We start from the raw sequence: 16,994 nt of genomic DNA, 5'->3' as shown, positions 1-16,994 counted from the left end.
GCCTCGCCCTTGATTCGGCCATGCACCAGCCAACGCTCGTGCAAGTCCGCAGCGGGGGGGGGGGGGGGCGCTCACGCCTGCCTACACACTGGCTGTGCGGCCTGCCGAGACGTGCCGACAAGCCCGACACCGGCAGCCCGTCCCCAACCCCCATGTGCTGAGGTCCCAACCGGCCCCATGCCAGTGCTCTGCCGCTGCAAACTGTTTGCTGTCTGCTTGGGGTATGGGCGTCAGCTGCACCCTATGGGACCTCGCCCAACCTGCCTGAACCCTGTCCCATCACACACCCATGCAGTGAGCACTGGCAGTGCTCACTGACCGATGGAGCAACCATGGGAGGAGCGACCATTAGGTGTACCGTTACTTATCCAACTCTTGTAAATAGTTGCTTAGACCGACTCCTGAACTTGAACCTTCCAATTCTAAAGCTTTGACCATGAGCGCTGAGGACGAGAAGGCTCAGGCCGTTGCCGACGAGAAAATGCAGGAGGAGAAGCCCAACACCACTAAGAAGGCGGAAGGGGCCTCGCGCAAGCGTCGGTCGGAGGTCACTGCGGACGATGCTGCCCTGGTCTCTGGCCCTCGTCAGCGCAAGAAGGCGGATCACTTCTCGGTTGAAATTAAGGAGAAAGCGGAGTTCGTGATCAAGCCGGTGAGTTGGAGCTGTCGAGCGTCAAAATGGCGAAACACAACCCGGTCAAGTCAACGTGCCCCTTTTTGAAACACACGCCTCGCGCTAATGGTGTCATCCTGACAGGGCAAGGGCACCAAGCTCGGCGAGATTCCTAACGGTGAGCGCCCACGCGCGGCCCTGACGACACGTGCCAGCGAGCCGGCCGAGGTCCCTAGTCATAGCTGCTCTCCCCCTGCCGCTCTCTGGTCCTCGCTGAATACATCCAACACCTGCTTGCCGCAGTGCACTTCCTGGTTGGCAAGCTGAAGACGGACGATGAGGTGCTGACCACGCTGCACAGCCTCCTCTTCAAGCGCCCTGGCACGGTGGGGGATGTCGGCGCGAAGCCGGGCGTACAGCAGAGGGAGGGATGGGTGTCGCGCCACGTGACTTGGTCCAGAGCGATGACAGGGTAACCGGTAATCCTTCCCAACGCGCGGACAATGTACATTGTTGCAGGCGAACCGGCGCAAGAAGAACGTGTACGAGTTTTCGGGCTTCGCCTTTGAGGAGGATGAGAAGGTACGCGCTGCATGAGAAAGGGGTGGGCAGGCCAGGTTGCAGCGGGAAGGCATGGGAGCCTTGGAAATGTTCCCGAGGGGAGTTTCTTGGGCCGAGGTCCCGCGAATACGCTGCCTGTACCATGGGGTACCATGGGGCAGGGTGGGCACCAGTCGAGTGCTCGCGGCAGGTTGGAGCGGCGGTCGGCGCCTTGCCCCAGCGGCCCCAGCACCTGCGCTTCCAAGTAGGAGTCCTGCAGCCTGACATGTCCTCTTCCAACTCGCAGGACAAGGAGCATGAGAAGGCTAAGGAGAAGCTCGGCAAGCTGACCATCAGTGAGTCAGGCGGGCGAGCCGACGGAGCCGCGCAGGAGCGCCGGTCACCACCATGTCTTAGGGGGAAACGAACGGGAAGTGAAGAGGGCTGACCGTTTCTTTTCAATGCGCGCTGCACAGAGGTGCTGGACGGCATCCTGGACGTGTTTGAGCTGCCTCGGGGCGCCGGCGACGAGGGCAAGAAGGTAGGGCGTGATGTGGTGAGACATGATACACGTTTAGGGGCCACATGCCAACAGCAACGATGCTGCCGCTGTGGTTGCCTGGCGAGCCTGCCAGCTGCCGCACGCTCGCGCATGGGTATTGTGCTCGCGTTGACCGTGAGCACGTCATCTCGGCCTTGCCTTGCGATATGCAGGAGTCAAAGATTGAGCGGCTTATGAAGTTCCTGGAGTCGCCCAAGCAGCTGTCCGACAAGGACCTGGCGGCCGCGGTAGGCTCAGGCGTGCTAAGCAGCGATGAGGCCTGCCAACGGGTGTGCAGTGCGGGCTCCCATGGGCCAGGTGCTCGTACGTGCGTAAGGCCGTGCGGGGCGGCTATTAGCGTGGACACCCATCTGACCTGCCTACCTACTTGTGCTGTCCAGGATGCCAAGAAGAAGGAGAAGGCCAAGAAGGAGCGCGAGAAGGCCAAGACCCCCAAGACGACCCCCAAAGCCAAGAAGGGCGACGTGAGCGATTGTTGGCAGGCATACATCTGTCTTATGCCGTTCAAGCAGTGCGAATCACTTCTTTGTGTGATGGAATCAACACGCTTACTGCGTCGTTGCTGTGCGCTATGCCTGTACACAGTCCGCCAAGAAGTCGAAGAAGGAGGAGAGCGAGGAGGATGAGGACGACGAGGAGGGCGAGGAGGAGGAGCCGGAGGAGGAGAAGCCCAAGGCGAAGAAGGCGAAGAAGGAGGAGCCCAAGAAGAAGGAGGAGCCCAAGAAGAAGGAAGAGCCCAAGAAGAAGGAGTCCGCAAAGAAGGAGGCACCCAAGAAGGAGGCGAAGCCCGCCGTCAAGAGTGCCGGCAAGAAGGTGGGCACACGATGTGGGCTTCGTGGGAACCTGGGTTTGGCTCGTGTCCGAGTGGCTTGGCACGGTGGCTTTGGTTGCCATCGGATGGCCGGAAGGACCGCCAGCATGCGGCTGACATCCTGCATGCGCATGTATGCCCCGCCTGCAGAAGAAGGCGGAGGAGGAGGCCGCAAAGGAGGACGACAAGGAGGAGGAGGCAACCGGTCTCCCCACTGATGAGGAGATTGAGAAGGCCACCTTGGAAGAGCTTGCAGGTGGGTTGGCGGCTTTTTAATGCCGTGGTATGTCCATGGCCTGGCATCCGTGGCCTGGCAGGGTTGCTGCTGGCTAGTTCGAACGTTCGGGTTGTGTTTTGTCTTGCATGCTATTACGTCAACTCTGTTTGCACGTGCTGCTTGTGCCCTCGCCTGGTTTCCACAGTGTCGGATGTGGCGAGCACGACCGTTAAGCAGCTGCTGAAGAAGCTGGGGGAGAAGCTGGGCGTGAACCTGGCGGGTAAGAAGGACTTCGTCAAGCGGCTGGCGCTCGACTACGCCAAGAAGCACACGGTGCCCGGTGAGGGGGACGCGTCGCCAGCGGACAAGGCCGCAAAGGAGACGGAGCCTGCGAAGGAGGAGGAGGTTCCGAAGGAGGAGCCTGCCAAGGAGGAGGAGAAGGAGGAGGAGGAGGAGCCTGCCAAGGAGGAGGAGGAGCCTGCCGAGGAGGAGAAGGAGGAGCCTGCCAAGGAGGAGGCTCCCAAGGAGGAGGCCAAGGTGCGCGGGTCCTAACTGAGCCTCGCAGCCAGGCCTTGCATTAGACCGCTGGGAGGTATTGGCTTCACAGGTAGATAGCCGTGAAGCGGTACATGCCCACGCTCTCCCACTGCTCGCTGGCTATGAACAACGCCTCCGGCAGTCCGGCTGCTCTCCTCGGTTGCGCTTTGTGTTTGTCGTGCTTCTCCAGACTTGCCACTAACAACGGTGGTTGTGACGTCCTTGCAGGCTGTGGAGGAGGACAAGAAGGAAGAGCCCGCCACGGAGGAGGCAAAGGTGGCAGAAGCGACCGCGGATGCCGGGAAAGACACGGAGATGGCGGACGCGGACGAGAAGGAGATCGCCTAGATAGCACGCAAAGATGAGCCGAACGTGAGTATGCGAGTTGGAAACCTACTGACATGCTAGGTATAGATAGCTGTGACGGACTCCCTGTGTTGCAAATGGGGCTCAATATCTGTGGCTGTTCCGATGTTCAAGTCTGGCAGAAGTCAGCCTTAGTCATGTTGACCACGGCCTATGGCAGTACTGCACGCAAGACACAGGCTAGGCTGCCGGTGGGCTGCTGTTTCACGGACACTTGAATGGAGCCATGCGGACTCGTGATGGGGTTGGACTGTGTGTGGTGGACCGTGCTATGTTGCACCAAGGACATGAATGAACGTCGTGCTCACAACCTTGTACACACACACACACATGTTGCACCGAGCCGCATCAACATGCTCGCTCGAAGCCTCACACGAACACGGTTGCCTTGATGCACTCATATCATTAACGTGCGTTGCGGAACTAATGCGTACGTAGACCACTCATATGGCAGTTGACCAGTGTAGAAACGAGACTGACAACTGAGTCGAGATGGAACGGTCTTGACTGGCGCATTGATGTTGCGATGCTACACGTTATTGGGCCTCGCTCACTCCACAGCGCCACCCTCAGAGAAGCCCCAGAGAGACCGTCTTACTATCGTAGTACAGCATACCCTGCGCCACCAGTTCAGTGTACAGTCGGAAGGCATCGGAACGCCTGCCTTCAGCAAATGCCCTCTTCCACTGCCTGCTATCTTCAACCAATACCTCAAGCAGCTCTCCTCGGCCGCGCTCAGCTTCCTGCTTTCGATTATCTCCGATGCAGCAATTGATACCCCTCAATTTCCGCACCCAAGGAAAAAAACAGCCCATCCAGGGGGGGGGGCTGCCCCTGCCAAGCTAGGACACCATATCGTGCAGGCCGTATCACACACAGCGCGTTCCCTGCTGCAAAGATGCTTTCAGTCCAAAGAATGCAGCATTGCAGCCCCACGGCCCCACTGTATCGTCTGTACGCTGTACGCTGTACCAATTCTCATTTCCGCGCATGCGCCATGTTCCCCAGTCCTCAGTACCAGCTGGCAGCCGCCGGGCCCAGCGGCTGGTTCGCCATGCGCGCCGACAGCCCCGCCGCGTAAGGCAGGTCGCTCCGGAACGACGACGAATGCCGCGGTGAGTTGCGCGAGCTGCTGCCATAGGCGATGGCCTCCGCCGCCCGCGCATCGGCCCGCAGCTGTGCCGCCACCTTGGCTGCCCGGTTGATCTCCCGCAGGTTCTTCTCCGTCAGCCCCGAGCCGCCGCTGCCCGTCGCACCGGTTGTGCCTGACGCCACAGCCGCCGACGACGCCGGCTGGCCAAACTGCTGTTGCCCCCTGTGCGCGCTGCCCATGATGGTTGCACCCTCTCCCTGGTTCCAAGCGCTGAACGTCACGGCCGCCTGTGGCGCCGCCGCCGCCGGCTCGGCATGGTCCATCCATGCAGCGCCGCCGTCACCGCCGCCGCCGCCGCCAAAGCTGGCAGAGCCAAAGCCACCAAAGTGGCCGCTTCCGGCCGCGCCTGCTTGTGCCCGGCCGGAGTGGGCGCTGCTGCTGCGGCTAGGCATGGACACGTCCTCTGGAAATGGCGGCGGTGGTGGGGGTGACGCCGGCGGCGAGGAGGCTGCGCCCCATGCTTCACGGGGCGCTGGCGCAGCGCCAGGCGACGATTGCGTGGGCGCGAAACGCACCGCCGTTGCTGGCGACGCCACATTGCCTGCTGCACCCATACGCCCGCCGCCGCTGACGTTGCCCCTGCCTGCGCGTGGCTTTCCCGCTCCCGCTTCCGCTGCCGACCCGGAGCCCGCCGCCGACTTGCCCCCCAGCCCCTTCAGGCCCGAGACGGAGCTGGGCCCCAGGTAGAGCGAGGAGCTGGGGTTGTAGGAGGGCGTGTAGTCGGACGGCGCCTTGTGCCAGGGCGCCTGATCCAGGGTGCTCTTTGGGTCGTGGAAGACAGCGCCCGCTTGCGCCGCCACCGCCGCACTGGCGCTGGTGGCGATGGCCATGGTGGGAAAGGCGTCCTTTATACTGCGGCCGGTACGTGTGGTGGTAGTGTTGATGATGCCGCGGCCTGACAGCATCTGCTCCGCGGTGCGGCGCTCCACCTTGCGCACCTCCGCCTGCTTAGTGCTGGAAACCTGTACGTGGGGCCGGTGGGTGCAGAGTGCGGCGCGTGAAGGCTGTGCGGTTGTTGCTTGCACAGCTGGCACAAAACACGGTTCTAGTTTGCCCAGGTCGACAACACTTTACACCAGGGCCGCCCGCCTTCTGAGGATGCTTGCGACGCATGCACCCCACTCACCTTAATCTTACGCTCCAGCTGCAACATGTCTCGCTCCCGCGCCAGCTCCGCCTCTCGCAGCCGCATCTCCAATCGCCGCCGCAACGCTTCCAGTTCGCGCTGCTGCTGCGCCAGCATTTTGCCCTGCATCAATGGAAGGTCACGGCACAGAGCAGCAGCGGCACGTGTGGGCAAGGACACGGCAGGAGAAAGAAGTGGGCCGAGTCGGCGGATCGCTGCTTCGAAGGGGCCGCTACCTCTCTGGTCTACACACGCCCGACCAGGCGCCCACCAGCCCGCCCATCCGCACCTGCTGGCCGTGGCACCTCAGAAGCCAGTACATGTGCGCGTTACACGCCTCCTCATATGCCAGCCTGGCGGCGCGCGCGTGCACCTGCGGCGAGCGACAAAAGAGCGGCGGCCAACCTATAAGACCGTGGCTGAAGCGGCAGATGAGACGACGCGGGGCAGGCTGCGCTGGGGCGTGTGGTGCGGGACGTCGGCGGTGTGGTGAAGTGTTTGGAAGATGGGGTGCTGCTCAGAGTACGCACATGCGGCACCGTATGCCGCAACCAGCCCGTTTGATGACATTGAGGGACCTGTTCAACGCATGGGCACCTGACCCCCCCCCCCACACACACACCTTGAAGGCCTTGTCGTAGTCCTCCTGCTTGACCAGCACCACCTCACTGCGCCGCAGGTTGAGCAGCTCCTTGCTGCGCCGCTCCGGCCGCACGCCCCGATCCCAGGCGGCATGCACCTGTGCTTGTGTGGATACGCAACAGCGCCGATCAAGACGACTGAGGGCCACGCGTACAGCCCCCAGCTCCAACCCTGCACTAATTACCGAGCAGCGCCCAGTACTATCTACAGCGCACCGCCAAGCGGCCACCTGGCACACATGCCCTCATAGGTTTCGGTTTTAGTACCGTGACACCCACATGCCCCGCACCTGCTCCAGCCGCTTCTTGAACAGCTGGTCCTCGTGCCGCTCCTGAAGTTCCGCAATGGCCGCCTGTGCCTCCCGGTTCAGCAGATCCAGCTGCAGGGATTATGAGAGGAGGAGGCGGGAGTGGGCGGTGGCAGTGGCGGCGGTCAGGCGCCCACGTTGATGTCACCCGCCAGTGGCCGGCGATGCGCTGCTCTCGCACGCACGCCTTGCTACAGCGCCTTGGCCTTGTCCGGTCTACCAGTGCCCTTATGCCCTAGCGTCTTGGTCCCCGCCCCCCTGCCAGCCCCCGGCTTCACCCTCCGCCCCCTGGCCCCCAGCTGACCTGGGCGGCCCAGGTATAGTCCACCGCCAGGATGGTATCCAGCACCGCATCCTCCTGGTGCAGCGCCTGCCACGCCTGGTTCTGCCGCAGTGTCTGTACGGCAGCAGCAGTCGAGTGCGAGCGGCAGGACCGGGGGCAAGTTGTCGGTCGGGTGCCGTGCACGTGTGAGGACGGTACGTGAGTAACGGGGTCGGCTGGAGGCTTGCAGATCATGACACAACCTTGTCCCCGACGTAGCCCCATAAACAGGCCCCCTCCAGCGCACAGCTCACCCGGATAGCGTTCTGACCCAACTCGTGCTTCTTCTGCTGCAGTTGTCGTGCTGCTGCGGCTGCCATGTCGTAGTGCTTGAGTTGTCTCGCCTTCTCCTTGACGCCCCTGAGCTCCTGCTCCGACCGCCAGGGCGCCGCGACGGCCTCAACAAACTGCAACGGTAAGGCCTCGCCGGGCCTCAGCGGCATGCCACCCATTAGCGGCGCGTACCAAGGCCGCAAGTCGCCATTCAGTGTGGCCGTGTAGGGTTCCCGGTAGTCCACAGACATGGCCATGTCGCCAGCCTGATGCTGAGCTTGCCTCACTTGCCGCCGGATTAGGTTGGCGTTGGTGAATAACTATTGGTTTAAGCCACAGACGTCAGGGCAGGGCAGCCAGGAAGGTGTCGCAGCGCATGCGGACCGTCGCAGTTCTCGAAATAACCGCTTTCAAGACATGTTCTTGTTTACAATGGTTCATGCTGTCTTTTATACAGAGGATTTACCGCATATTGTTTGCTTTATCCAAACATCAATAGCCAAACAACCACTGAACCAGTGCAAGTCTGATGGCGTCAAGCGATGCAGCACCCAAATCGATTCAGGACGTTCGCGCTCTTTTATACCGAAAGTTCCGGGTAAGAAGCTCATCAGTGTGCGCTGGCGGCAGCGCGGCGAGCAATACCGCGCGACCTTGGCATACGGCGTGCCTTGCGCTGCTGAGCAATCCAGCATATATGCACGACGCAGGTAACACTAACTTCGGGGAGAGTGCTGGAGGGCGACTTCTCCTGCCTGGACAAGCAGGGCAACATCATCCTCAGCAACACGCTTGAGCAGCTCACCACCGCGACGGGCAAGAAGGAGGAGCGGCACATGGGGCTTGTGCTTGTGCCGGTGCAGCAGCAACAGAAGGTGGAGCTACAGGTGAGAGGGCGCAAGCCGCCGAGTGTGGGCAGGGCGCGGCACGGACACACGCGTGTGTGATTATCGGACACGCTGTGCGTGGAAGGGTTTAGCCGGACTGCCTCCACGTTCCAGGTCGCAGTGCTGCGCACGCCGCTGCTGACGGCACCGATGCAGCACCACCAAGGCCCTAACCCGCTGTTCTCTGCCCATGTTGACGTGCTGCAGGCGAGCCTTGATGAGGAGATGTCCATGTTGAAGCTGGTGGAGGGCTACACGGCGGCGCCCACACCCGTGGCATGAGGGGGCAGCTGTGCTGACTGAGGCATGACGCGTGCTGCAGCTGCGATGGGCAGCGGAATGGTGATGACATGAATGAGTGTCCCGTGTCGTCCGGTTGCGCCAAACGCTCTTTGCATGCGCCTTGACATACATCAGCACGAGTAGGAGACATGTCCTCGCTGCCGCCGCGCCTAGGGAGCCACTGGAATCCATTTGCCCAGAGGGTGTGTGCGTGTGGCTGTGCCAGGCAGCAGGACGGTCATGCCCCAGCCCCTGACTGGGTCATCTGCGGAGCAGACCCAGGGCCACCAGTGTGTTGTACAGCTCCCCCGGGGCGCCGGCGGTGGTGGGCGACGCCGCCGGGCCGCCACGAGCTGCCTCCAGGGACTGAGGCGGGGCGGCAGGCAGAGTATGGGATGTAGCAGGTCGGGTGTGAGGAAGTGTGTGGGAGGGATGATTATGGGGGTTGCGGAGGCTGTGGTAGTTGTGTTCACCTGGTGCGCTGATGTGCATACCGTCCTCGATAACTGTACCTGGAATGCGATGCTGGGATGCTGGGAGAGGTAGGACGAGCAAAAGCAAGCCTAAGCACTAGGCTTCTGTGGGACCTTGCGCAAGTAGCAGGCAATGACCGCTGACTTGCTGAGTGTCGGGATCAAGACCGCATGGTTTAACCCAGCTCCAACTTCCCAGCGGCCTGTGTTGCGTGTGCATCTCCCGCTTGGTTTCCTAGTTCTCATGGGGGCGGCGCGAAGATTTCCCTCCTCCAGCCGCGCACCTGCTCCCAGAACGGCTTCATCTCCTCGCTGCGCAGGTAGTGCTGCACCAGTGTGTCGGGCCGGAAGGTCGGCAGCGGGCGATAGGGCCGCACGCGCTCCTCGTGCACGGGCACCACGGGGCCGCCGGGCGCCACGCAGTAGTCGGGCGGGCCGCACAGGTGGATGCCGAAGGGCGGGTCCTGCCGACCGGGGCGGGGTGAGGCAGGCAGCAGGGGCAAGGGGCAGCTGTTGGTTGGGTACATCAGGCGGCACTGCAGCAGGTGCAATGCCACGTGTACGGCGGCGCGTCTGGCGTCCTGACACACACGCCGCTAGCAGCCCCCCCGCCCAGCCACGCACGCACCAGCAGTCTGTAGTCGGGCAGCGGGCGGCTCAGCAGCGCCAGCACCAGGTCGCGAGACAGCACGAAGCCGCAGCCGCTGGCGAACGGCGGGTAGTAGTCCAGAGGGTACTGCAGGGCCGTGGCGTGGCGTGGCGTGGCAAGAAATAGGAATCAGGAGGATTCAGCGGTGAGGCACAACGTGGTATGGTGCTCAAGCGACGAGGGCAGGGGTGACGGATGACAGGGTGTCGCGATACCCCGGGCGCCGCACCTGCTCCGCCGGCATGTGCGACTTGTTGGCTGGGTTGCGGATGGGCGCCGTGACGCGGTTGCCGGTGCCGTCCCAGATGTAGCCCCAGTAGTGCCGCTGTCGGGGCCAGGTGGCCTGTGGCGGTGGCGTGGGGCACATAGCACAGCGGTAAAGTGGTGGGTATCGTTAGAGTATCGTTATCGTGTAGTGGGGCCGGATTGGGCCGAGCTGCGCCGTGTGATGTCCTGATACTACCGCACCATGATGCGACAGAAACACCATACCCCCGGCTGCGCCGCATGCATCTGCCGCAGCCACGGGTGCACGCGCGCCCCACCCCACCCTGTCCCCGCCCCGTCCCAAGTCCCACCCCACCCCACCATGAGCGGCAGCAACAGGTCCAGCCGCACGAAGCTGTCGTCATCGGCGTGCATCACAAAGTCGTAGGGGGTGCCGCTGCCGCTGCCGTTGCCGCTGCCGCTGCCGCCACTGACGCCGCCTCCGCCACCATCTCCAGCGCCGTTCCCGCAGGCCCCCACCCCGCCCTGGCCCGATGTCCCGGCCGCCGTGTCCGTGTGGCCCTCAAGCCAGGCCAGGAAGCACAGTGCCTGAGGGGTGTTGCCCGGGGGTGGGGGGGTTCACGACTGGGTGTGACAGCACGGTATGACTGGGTGTGACCGTAGCAGGCCTGACGAATAAACGCGTGCGAGTGAGCGCAACCGACACGGCTGCCATGGCAAGTCAATTGCCTACCTTGCGCCAGAGGTTGTGGTAGCCAGCTGGAGCGTCAATGTATAGAATGTCGCTGTGCTGGGCCTGTGTGTGAGTAGGGGCGTCAGAGGGGTGGGGGGAGGCGCACGGTTGCAGCGGCATGACGGCGTCCTGCCTCCCGCGGCGTTCTCACCAGCTACACCCTACTGCTTTGACACGCAGCTGGCCGCTACAATGGGATGCCAACAGGTGCAAGTTCAGGGCTGGGCGCACACCTGCTCTACGTCCACCTCCTCACAGCGCGACTCCCGGGAGACGATGAAGCGGATGGAGACGCCCGACCGGTACCGTGGCGGCAGCGGCGAGTCCGCATCACTCAGGTATCTGAACCAGCTTTTTCGGAGAGAATTTCTTCTATCAGAGTTCTTTGCAGCACTGCATATGAATATATACACGCGAGCGGGCTGCCCCGAGCAGGAAGTGCTCGCGTGTGCCCCGCTCCCATTCATGTAGACGCTTCAACGGTTGCAAATCGCATGCATAAAGAGTAATTGTACAAGAGTAGTATTCGTCTGCGCGCGCTGCTCAATTGCTCGTGCTCATCTCAAGTGCCAAGTACCATGGCACGCCTCGCTGACCAGCCGCCCTCAGTCTCACTCGCCCCGCGGCCACACCACAAGCCTTTTTCACAACAATCGCAAACAGCGTACGCAGGTCGGACTGTCCCTTCTTGTAACCTCGCCTACATACACAGGCGGCTAGTCTAGTATGTCCGGGGCGGTTGGCGAAGCGACGTGTTGTTAGTCCCCAGTTCCACTGAATCCCTTCCCGGTTCCCGCCAGAGAAATCTCCTGTGGTGGCCCCGCGCACGGCGCGCAGGGATTGTGCAGCATCGCAGGCAGTTTGTCCGTCATCAGATATAACAGCTATAGCGGAGGAGTGCGCAGGAGTGCGTTTCAAGCTTCAGATTCGCCCCCCCCCCCCACACACACAAACATTGGCAATCGTAACGCTAGGTAACGCCGTCTGGCTTAGGGAGCCGGATGCCATACCGTAGTGCTACAAAGGTTTGGGCGTTCAAAGTTCGGCGATGGGTTCACTCGGGTGCTCCCGGGTATCGCGCGCCTCCTCTGGCTTCCTGAGGTAATCTTTCGCCCACTGTTCATCAGCTGCACCCTGCGGGACTTCACCAACCTGCCTGAACACGGACCATCCGCACGCATGTTGGGGTTCTGGGCCGGGTGGCGAGCGCTGCGGCGGGTCTTATTACATTCTGCTTCATGCGTGCCTGGATTTAGGTAGGAATACAACCCGCTCCGCGTCAGTATGGTAAAGACCACACGGTGCCCATGCGCACGGAAGCTGTAGCAAAAGTTCAGTTCACGTAAGTTTCTTGGATGAACGCTGCTGTGCAATGCCTTGCAGGGCCGCTGGTTGGTCCCATGTATCCGCACGTACGGTAGTGCTACCACGCTGCAATTTTGCCTACATCGTACTTGGACACCGCCACGGACCTGCATCTAGCGCCGCCACCGCCCCGCTACCGGTCTACCGTACATGACAGCAACGCCAAGTCCCTGCCCTCCACGTCTGTCCATTTTCCGCACTCTGAACGCAACCGAGCAACATTACGGCGGACTGATTTGCCAGTGCACGTGCATGCAGTACATGCCAGAGCTGTTGGTACGACCTTTGTTTCATTCACCTGCCAACGACATACGACGGTACCACCCAAGAATAAGACATTGGTTCTAACATGCTGTGCATACGCCAGGCCGTAACACGCACGCAAACACACACACGCACATGCTCCAGGCAACGTATGCAGCCGCCGTGCCTTTCCTTACTTTGATACTCGCTGGCCATGTCCCATACTTATACTTGTATGCCACGCGCTTCCTTTAACGTCACTTGCTCACTTCGCTCATGGACTGTTCCATGTGTAAAACGCTGAGCCGTTCCGGCCAAATGTCCGACACCCACCCACGCACCCACAATCTATGCACATGGCTAACCTGCTTGTTGTCATTCGATCCCGTTGAAACACTCGGTTGACAAACAACATCTGGCCGGGTGCTAGCAAAAAGAATAGAAAGGCACCGCGCGGCAACCCGGTACGCCCACACGACCAGCCCACATCGGAGCCTGCAACCTCACGAACGTGGGTGAAAACCAACGCTGCCGTGCATCTGCACACAGCCCAGGCCTGCCACGCCGCCCCTCGCAACCCAGCGCGACCCCGGCAGCAGCACCCGTGCCGCCGCTGGCCGCTGGCGTGCAGAATGCTCGGGTGGGTGTAGTGTTGTCCACTTCCACTCCCAAACAAACCAAGACCCGAGTGCCAGACACCAGTCCGAAGGGTGCCCGGCGGCGGTCCTGCAGGCTCGGCGTTTATTGGACCCCCCAGCCCAGCGCTGCCCGAGGCCCATTCCAGCGCATCTGCCTCCATCGCTCTCGCGGCTGCCACTGCCATTACCCGCTCCCGCCCACCACAGCCGCCTCGCCGGCAACCTGCAGCCGCCACCATTCCGGCGGTTGCCCCGACCAGCAAGCCATGATACCCCCCAGTGCTCTTGTTGCCCCCGCCGGCCGCATGAGTTTGGAAGCTGCCGCCCCGTGTGTTGGATGCAGCTTCGGGCCCCGTGGCCTGCCCTTACGTCTGCCTCCTCCCGCCATCCTCATCCAGCTGTGACGATGGCTTCTCCACCCACGCTGCCGCTCCGCAGCACTGGGTGCTCAGTGCATCTTGGCGCCCCAAGAGAGCAGGCCCAGCAGCGCACCGCCAATGACCACGATGGGCTCAAAGATCTTTAGCTCATCCACAGCCTGCCGGGCAAAATGAGCGCGCATCGCAACGCCGAGGAAGGTTTATGAGCCGTGTCAAACACAAAGTAAATGGACTGGTAGGACGTTTGCATACGGTACTACAGTCAAGGAGTTGAGGGCCATAATTGGCAGCTACAACATCCAGGCCTGACGCAGCTGCAAGCGGCCAGATTTCAACACGACGGTAACTGCCTGACGGGATGTCAAGACGGCGCGCGCCGTGCGCACCCCAAAACCCAACCCAACCCAAACCCAAACCCAAACCCCACGCCTCTCCTCTCCCCACGCCTCTCCTCTCCCCACATCCCTCCTCTCCCAACGCCCCATCTGCCCCTCCTGCCCCCCCCCCCCGCACCCCCACGCACCACCTCCACCCCCACCCCCACCACGCCACACGCACCGTGAACGCGAAGAGGCCGATGCACAGCGCCGCGTACTTGTGCGGCGCCAGGTTGTACACGTCCACCGTCATCTTGAACACGGAGGCCAGAATGAGGCCCACACCCACCGCGTTCATGCCCGTCAGGCCACGGCGGTAGATCTGCCACGTGCGGAAGCGCTTCCAGTACGGCAGCACGCCGAACATGAGCATCACGCCGGGCGCGAACAGGCCGAACCAGGCCAGCACTGCGCCCAGGATGAACGGGTACTTGAACTGTTGGGGGGAGGGAGGCAGGGAGGCAGGGAGGGAGGAGGTCAGAGGGGCGGTGGCGGTGGCCGTGTCGGGGAGCAGGGCGACTGGTCTAAACGAGGCTGGGACGCAAGCATTTGCAAGCAGGCCATGATCTGAAAGCCGGGCAATTAGCCGCACCACACACACACACACACAAACACACACACACGAACATATGCACGTACACGAGCCTTTCACCCACGCAGTAGTTCCGGCGCCTGGGAGGAATTCCTTCCGTTCGTGTACTTACAGAAGCACACGCGTCCATTTCCCTTACCTTGATGGCCATGATGCAGCCCAGGTAGGCGCTGAAGTTGAACAGCGGCCCGGGCATGGCCTGCACCGCGCCCAGTCCGGCGTAGAACTGCTGCTCCGTGACCCAGGTGTTGGGCAGCTCGTTGCCGTCGTTGTCCTTCTTCACCACGTCCGACAGAAGCATGGGAAGGACCACCTACAGCCATCACGCCAGATTCGCAACAATGTGCGTCGGTGCGTAGACACCACGGCGCTGGACTTCAGACGACACGGCATTGGCGACACTGTACAGGTGCACTAACAACACGGTGTCAAAACAATCGCGGCCACACGGTCCAAAGTAGCTTGTCAGTGCGACGCGGCCACGCACCTGGCCACCTCCGTAGATGATGGAGCCGATGCGGTAGAACACCTCGAACCAGTTGAGCGGCCCGTCGCCGTCCTTGTACAAGGTGCGTGCCAGCACAAGCACCGCGATCAGCACCGCCATCCACAGCCCAACCAGCACGCCGCCGCCCAGCATGCCGAAGCCCAGAGACTCCACACCTCCGTCAGAGCCCTGCGCACGAGGCAGGGCACGGGAAGGCATGGGAGGAGGTAAGCAGCGCACGTGTTGCGCATGCGGACACGCGGCAACTGCGGCGAGCCCCACCCGGCCACCCCGCATCGCATCACCACGTCCTAACCGGCCCCGGTGACGTGTGGTACCTTGAGCGTCTTGTCCATCTTGCGGTCAGTGATGTTGGTGACGATGAAGCCGATAACAATGCACAGCGGGAAAAGCCACGGCTCCGACCAGTAAATGGCAGCCGCGGCGGCTAGTGTGCCGATAATGGCCGTCACCTGCGCATACAGCATGGCGTGGCGGATGCAACAAGGTGAGGACCGCTGGTGTGGACGCACACGTACTTAGTGGATGCAGCGCTTTCGTCTACCTCGGTGAAACGTCCACCCTTGGTGAAACTTCCACCCGCAACGCCAACCCCCCAGAGGCGACTCGGCAAGCGCCCTTTCCCTCCCGTGCGCCAAACAGCCCCCAACTCGCCCCCCCCTCGCATTGGAGCGTCCGCAAGGAACGTCCCCACCCTCGCAAACGCCCCCGCATCCAGCTGCTTGCCTCAGCCCGTCGCCCATCTGCACGGGATCCCCCCATCACTCACGTTGGTGTTGCACAGCTTCATGAGCATGCCCTTGGTCGCGGACGCCACCATGGCCACACCCACCGCCGACAGCCCCATCACGATGCCCGCCAGCCAGCCGGGCGGGTTGGTGAGCCACTTGGCTGCGCCCGCGCCCACCACCGTCATGACGACGGCACCCGGGTACTGGAACAGCGCACCCGACAGCAGGCCGCCTGCGGAGCCGCCGGAGCGAGGGGGGGAAGGGGGCGCAGGGCAGGGTGAGCGGAGCGGAGAGGAGGTGGCGCCGGCGCGCCTTGCACGGGGTAGCGTGTGCGGGCGTGTGGTCCACTTTGGTTGGGGCGGGGACGGCGCGCATACGTGCCGAGGATATTACATGCAAGCCAGACACGGCACATGACGGCGTCCACGCCAGGGGCCACCTCAACAAGCAGCGGGCACTTTCTAACAGGCCCGATCACCCTTCGATCACAGACGCGTGCCCGTCCCCCGCTCCCCGACGCCTGACGACCCCTTCACTCACCCAGGACTCCCTTCTTGACTGTGCCGATGGCGAATGACACCTGAGTGGAGGTGGGGCCGGGCAGGCACTGCCCAAGAGAGAACAACTCCGCGAACACCTGCGTGCCGGGAACGGGCCGTGCCATGCAGGTGAAGTCAGGCGGGCCAGATGGGGGCAAGGAGGGAGGAGGGAAGGGGACGCAACAGGCAGAGTCCCGGGCCGTTGGGAGGCCAGTTGATGCCATCGCTTCTGAAACTTAGTGGCGGGGCATGATATTAAAGGTATTGACGTAAACGGGGGGAAGTCTAGGGCTGGCGGTCCGGGGCCAGGGGCCGGTGGACGATGGCGCTAGCAGTCCTGCACAGCGAGAGCAGCTGACGTGGCCACCCGCCCTCCCACGTGTACTGCTCTCACTGGCGTGCCCATGTCCACGTGCTTGCTCTGAAGGCCTGGCCATGGCTCAAGACCAGACACACATCCTGCCATACGGCGAGTCCGCGGACCTGCAACGGGCGTAACCCGAGCCCCACCCATGCGACCCTTCCGCTCCCACTCCTGCAACCCGCGCAGCCCCACCTGCTCGGACATCCACTTGTAGCGCTCCACGAAATAGCGCTGGAACAGACCTGTGTGGTTTCAGGAGACACTACTTTAAAGTGAGCGCCAAGCGACCAGAATGGGGATAGGGCTAACCTGTAGGGGCCAGGCGACCCACAACCAGCCATCATGTGTGTGTGTGTGTGTGTGTGTGTGTGTGTGTGTGTGTGTGTGTGTGTGTGTGTGTGTGTGTGTGTGTGTGTGTGTGTGTGTGTGTGTGTGTGTGTGTGTGTGTGTGTGTGTGTGTGTGTGTGTGTGTGTGTGTGTGTGTGTGTGTGTGTGTGTGTGTGTGTGTGTGTGTGTTTCTGACGTCCCCGCGCGGC

General features: G+C 62.3%; 4 protein-coding genes across 4 annotated transcripts; 1 reads left to right on the top strand and 3 right to left on the bottom strand.

The window, feature by feature from the left end:
* Positions 1-326: 326 nt before the first annotated feature.
* On the top strand, positions 327-4,442 carry CHLRE_12g513150v5 (uncharacterized protein). The gene is made up of 12 exons (XM_001702941.2): positions 327-652; positions 758-791; positions 917-999; positions 1,133-1,195; positions 1,461-1,509; positions 1,630-1,694; positions 1,868-1,942; positions 2,096-2,179; positions 2,301-2,528; positions 2,677-2,782; positions 2,949-3,280; positions 3,509-4,442. Exons 1-12 carry the CDS (start codon positions 437-439, stop codon positions 3,626-3,628), a joined length of 1,455 nt encoding a protein of 484 aa, XP_001702993.1. The 5' UTR covers positions 327-436; the 3' UTR covers positions 3,629-4,442.
* A 2-nt stretch (positions 4,443-4,444) lies between these two features.
* CHLRE_12g513100v5 (uncharacterized protein) lies at positions 4,445-7,766 on the bottom strand. Its single transcript, XM_001702917.2, has 7 exons — positions 7,451-7,766; positions 7,179-7,271; positions 6,857-6,946; positions 6,548-6,664; positions 6,215-6,298; positions 5,926-6,048; positions 4,445-5,761 (listed from the first exon to the last, which is right to left on the bottom strand). The coding sequence occupies exons 1-7, from the start codon at positions 7,724-7,726 to the stop codon at positions 4,658-4,660; spliced, it is 1,887 nt and encodes a 628-aa protein (XP_001702969.2). The 5' UTR covers positions 7,727-7,766; the 3' UTR covers positions 4,445-4,657.
* A 1,488-nt stretch (positions 7,767-9,254) lies between these two features.
* CHLRE_12g513000v5 (uncharacterized protein) lies at positions 9,255-11,446 on the bottom strand. The gene is made up of 7 exons (XM_001702916.2): positions 10,955-11,446; positions 10,722-10,784; positions 10,349-10,576; positions 9,990-10,103; positions 9,740-9,847; positions 9,396-9,575; positions 9,255-9,314 (listed from the first exon to the last, which is right to left on the bottom strand). The coding sequence occupies exons 1-7, from the start codon at positions 11,186-11,188 to the stop codon at positions 9,288-9,290; spliced, it is 954 nt and encodes a 317-aa protein (XP_001702968.2). The 5' UTR covers positions 11,189-11,446; the 3' UTR covers positions 9,255-9,287.
* A 487-nt stretch (positions 11,447-11,933) lies between these two features.
* On the bottom strand, positions 11,934-16,776 carry CHLRE_12g512950v5 (uncharacterized protein). The gene is made up of 9 exons (XM_001702915.2): positions 16,768-16,776; positions 16,651-16,700; positions 16,096-16,192; positions 15,594-15,787; positions 15,142-15,276; positions 14,804-14,992; positions 14,456-14,629; positions 13,906-14,160; positions 11,934-13,505 (listed from the first exon to the last, which is right to left on the bottom strand). Exons 2-9 carry the CDS (start codon positions 16,660-16,662, stop codon positions 13,416-13,418), a joined length of 1,146 nt encoding a protein of 381 aa, XP_001702967.2. The 5' UTR covers positions 16,663-16,700; positions 16,768-16,776; the 3' UTR covers positions 11,934-13,415.
* Between the last annotated feature and the right edge of the window lie 218 nt (positions 16,777-16,994).

Source organism: Chlamydomonas reinhardtii, chromosome 12 (genome assembly GCF_000002595.2).
Source record: "Chlamydomonas reinhardtii strain CC-503 cw92 mt+ chromosome 12, whole genome shotgun sequence".
Taxonomy (NCBI): domain Eukaryota; kingdom Viridiplantae; phylum Chlorophyta; class Chlorophyceae; order Chlamydomonadales; family Chlamydomonadaceae; genus Chlamydomonas; species Chlamydomonas reinhardtii.
This window is presented reverse-complemented; position numbering and strand designations above follow the sequence as displayed.

What these genes read in the sequence shown, in the direction of transcription:
- CHLRE_12g513150v5 (XM_001702941.2), top strand. Translation starts at nt 437, where the DNA reads ATGAGCGCTGAGGACGAGAAGGCTCAGGCCGTTGCCGACGAGAAAATG. An exon ending in ACAAGGACCTGGCGGCCGCG is followed by an intron (nt 1,943 to 2,095) that starts GTAGGCTCAGGC and finishes TGTGCTGTCCAG; the next exon opens with GATGCCAAGAAGAAGGAGAA. An exon ending in TCAAGAGTGCCGGCAAGAAG is followed by an intron (nt 2,529 to 2,676) that starts GTGGGCACACGA and finishes CCCCGCCTGCAG; the next exon opens with AAGAAGGCGGAGGAGGAGGC.
- CHLRE_12g513100v5 (XM_001702917.2), bottom strand. Translation starts at nt 7,726, where the DNA reads ATGGCCATGTCTGTGGACTACCGGGAACCCTACACGGCCACACTGAAT. An exon ending in ACTACGACAAGGCCTTCAAG is followed by an intron (nt 6,299 to 6,547) that starts GTGTGTGTGTGG and finishes CGCTCGCCGCAG; the next exon opens with GTGCACGCGCGCGCCGCCAG. An exon ending in AGCTGGAGCGTAAGATTAAG is followed by an intron (nt 5,762 to 5,925) that starts GTGAGTGGGGTG and finishes CCCCACGTACAG; the next exon opens with GTTTCCAGCACTAAGCAGGC.
- CHLRE_12g513000v5 (XM_001702916.2), bottom strand. Translation starts at nt 11,188, where the DNA reads ATGAATGGGAGCGGGGCACACGCGAGCACTTCCTGCTCGGGGCAGCCC. An exon ending in CGCACATGCCGGCGGAGCAG is followed by an intron (nt 9,848 to 9,989) that starts GTGCGGCGCCCG and finishes ACGGCCCTGCAG; the next exon opens with TACCCTCTGGACTACTACCC. An exon ending in TGCCCGACTACAGACTGCTG is followed by an intron (nt 9,576 to 9,739) that starts GTGCGTGCGTGG and finishes CCCGGTCGGCAG; the next exon opens with GACCCGCCCTTCGGCATCCA.
- CHLRE_12g512950v5 (XM_001702915.2), bottom strand. An exon ending in TCATCTACGGAGGTGGCCAG is followed by an intron (nt 14,630 to 14,803) that starts GTGCGTGGCCGC and finishes TGATGGCTGTAG; the next exon opens with GTGGTCCTTCCCATGCTTCT. An exon ending in TCGGCCTCTTCGCGTTCACG is followed by an intron (nt 13,506 to 13,905) that starts GTGCGTGTGGCG and finishes TTTGCCCGGCAG; the next exon opens with GCTGTGGATGAGCTAAAGAT.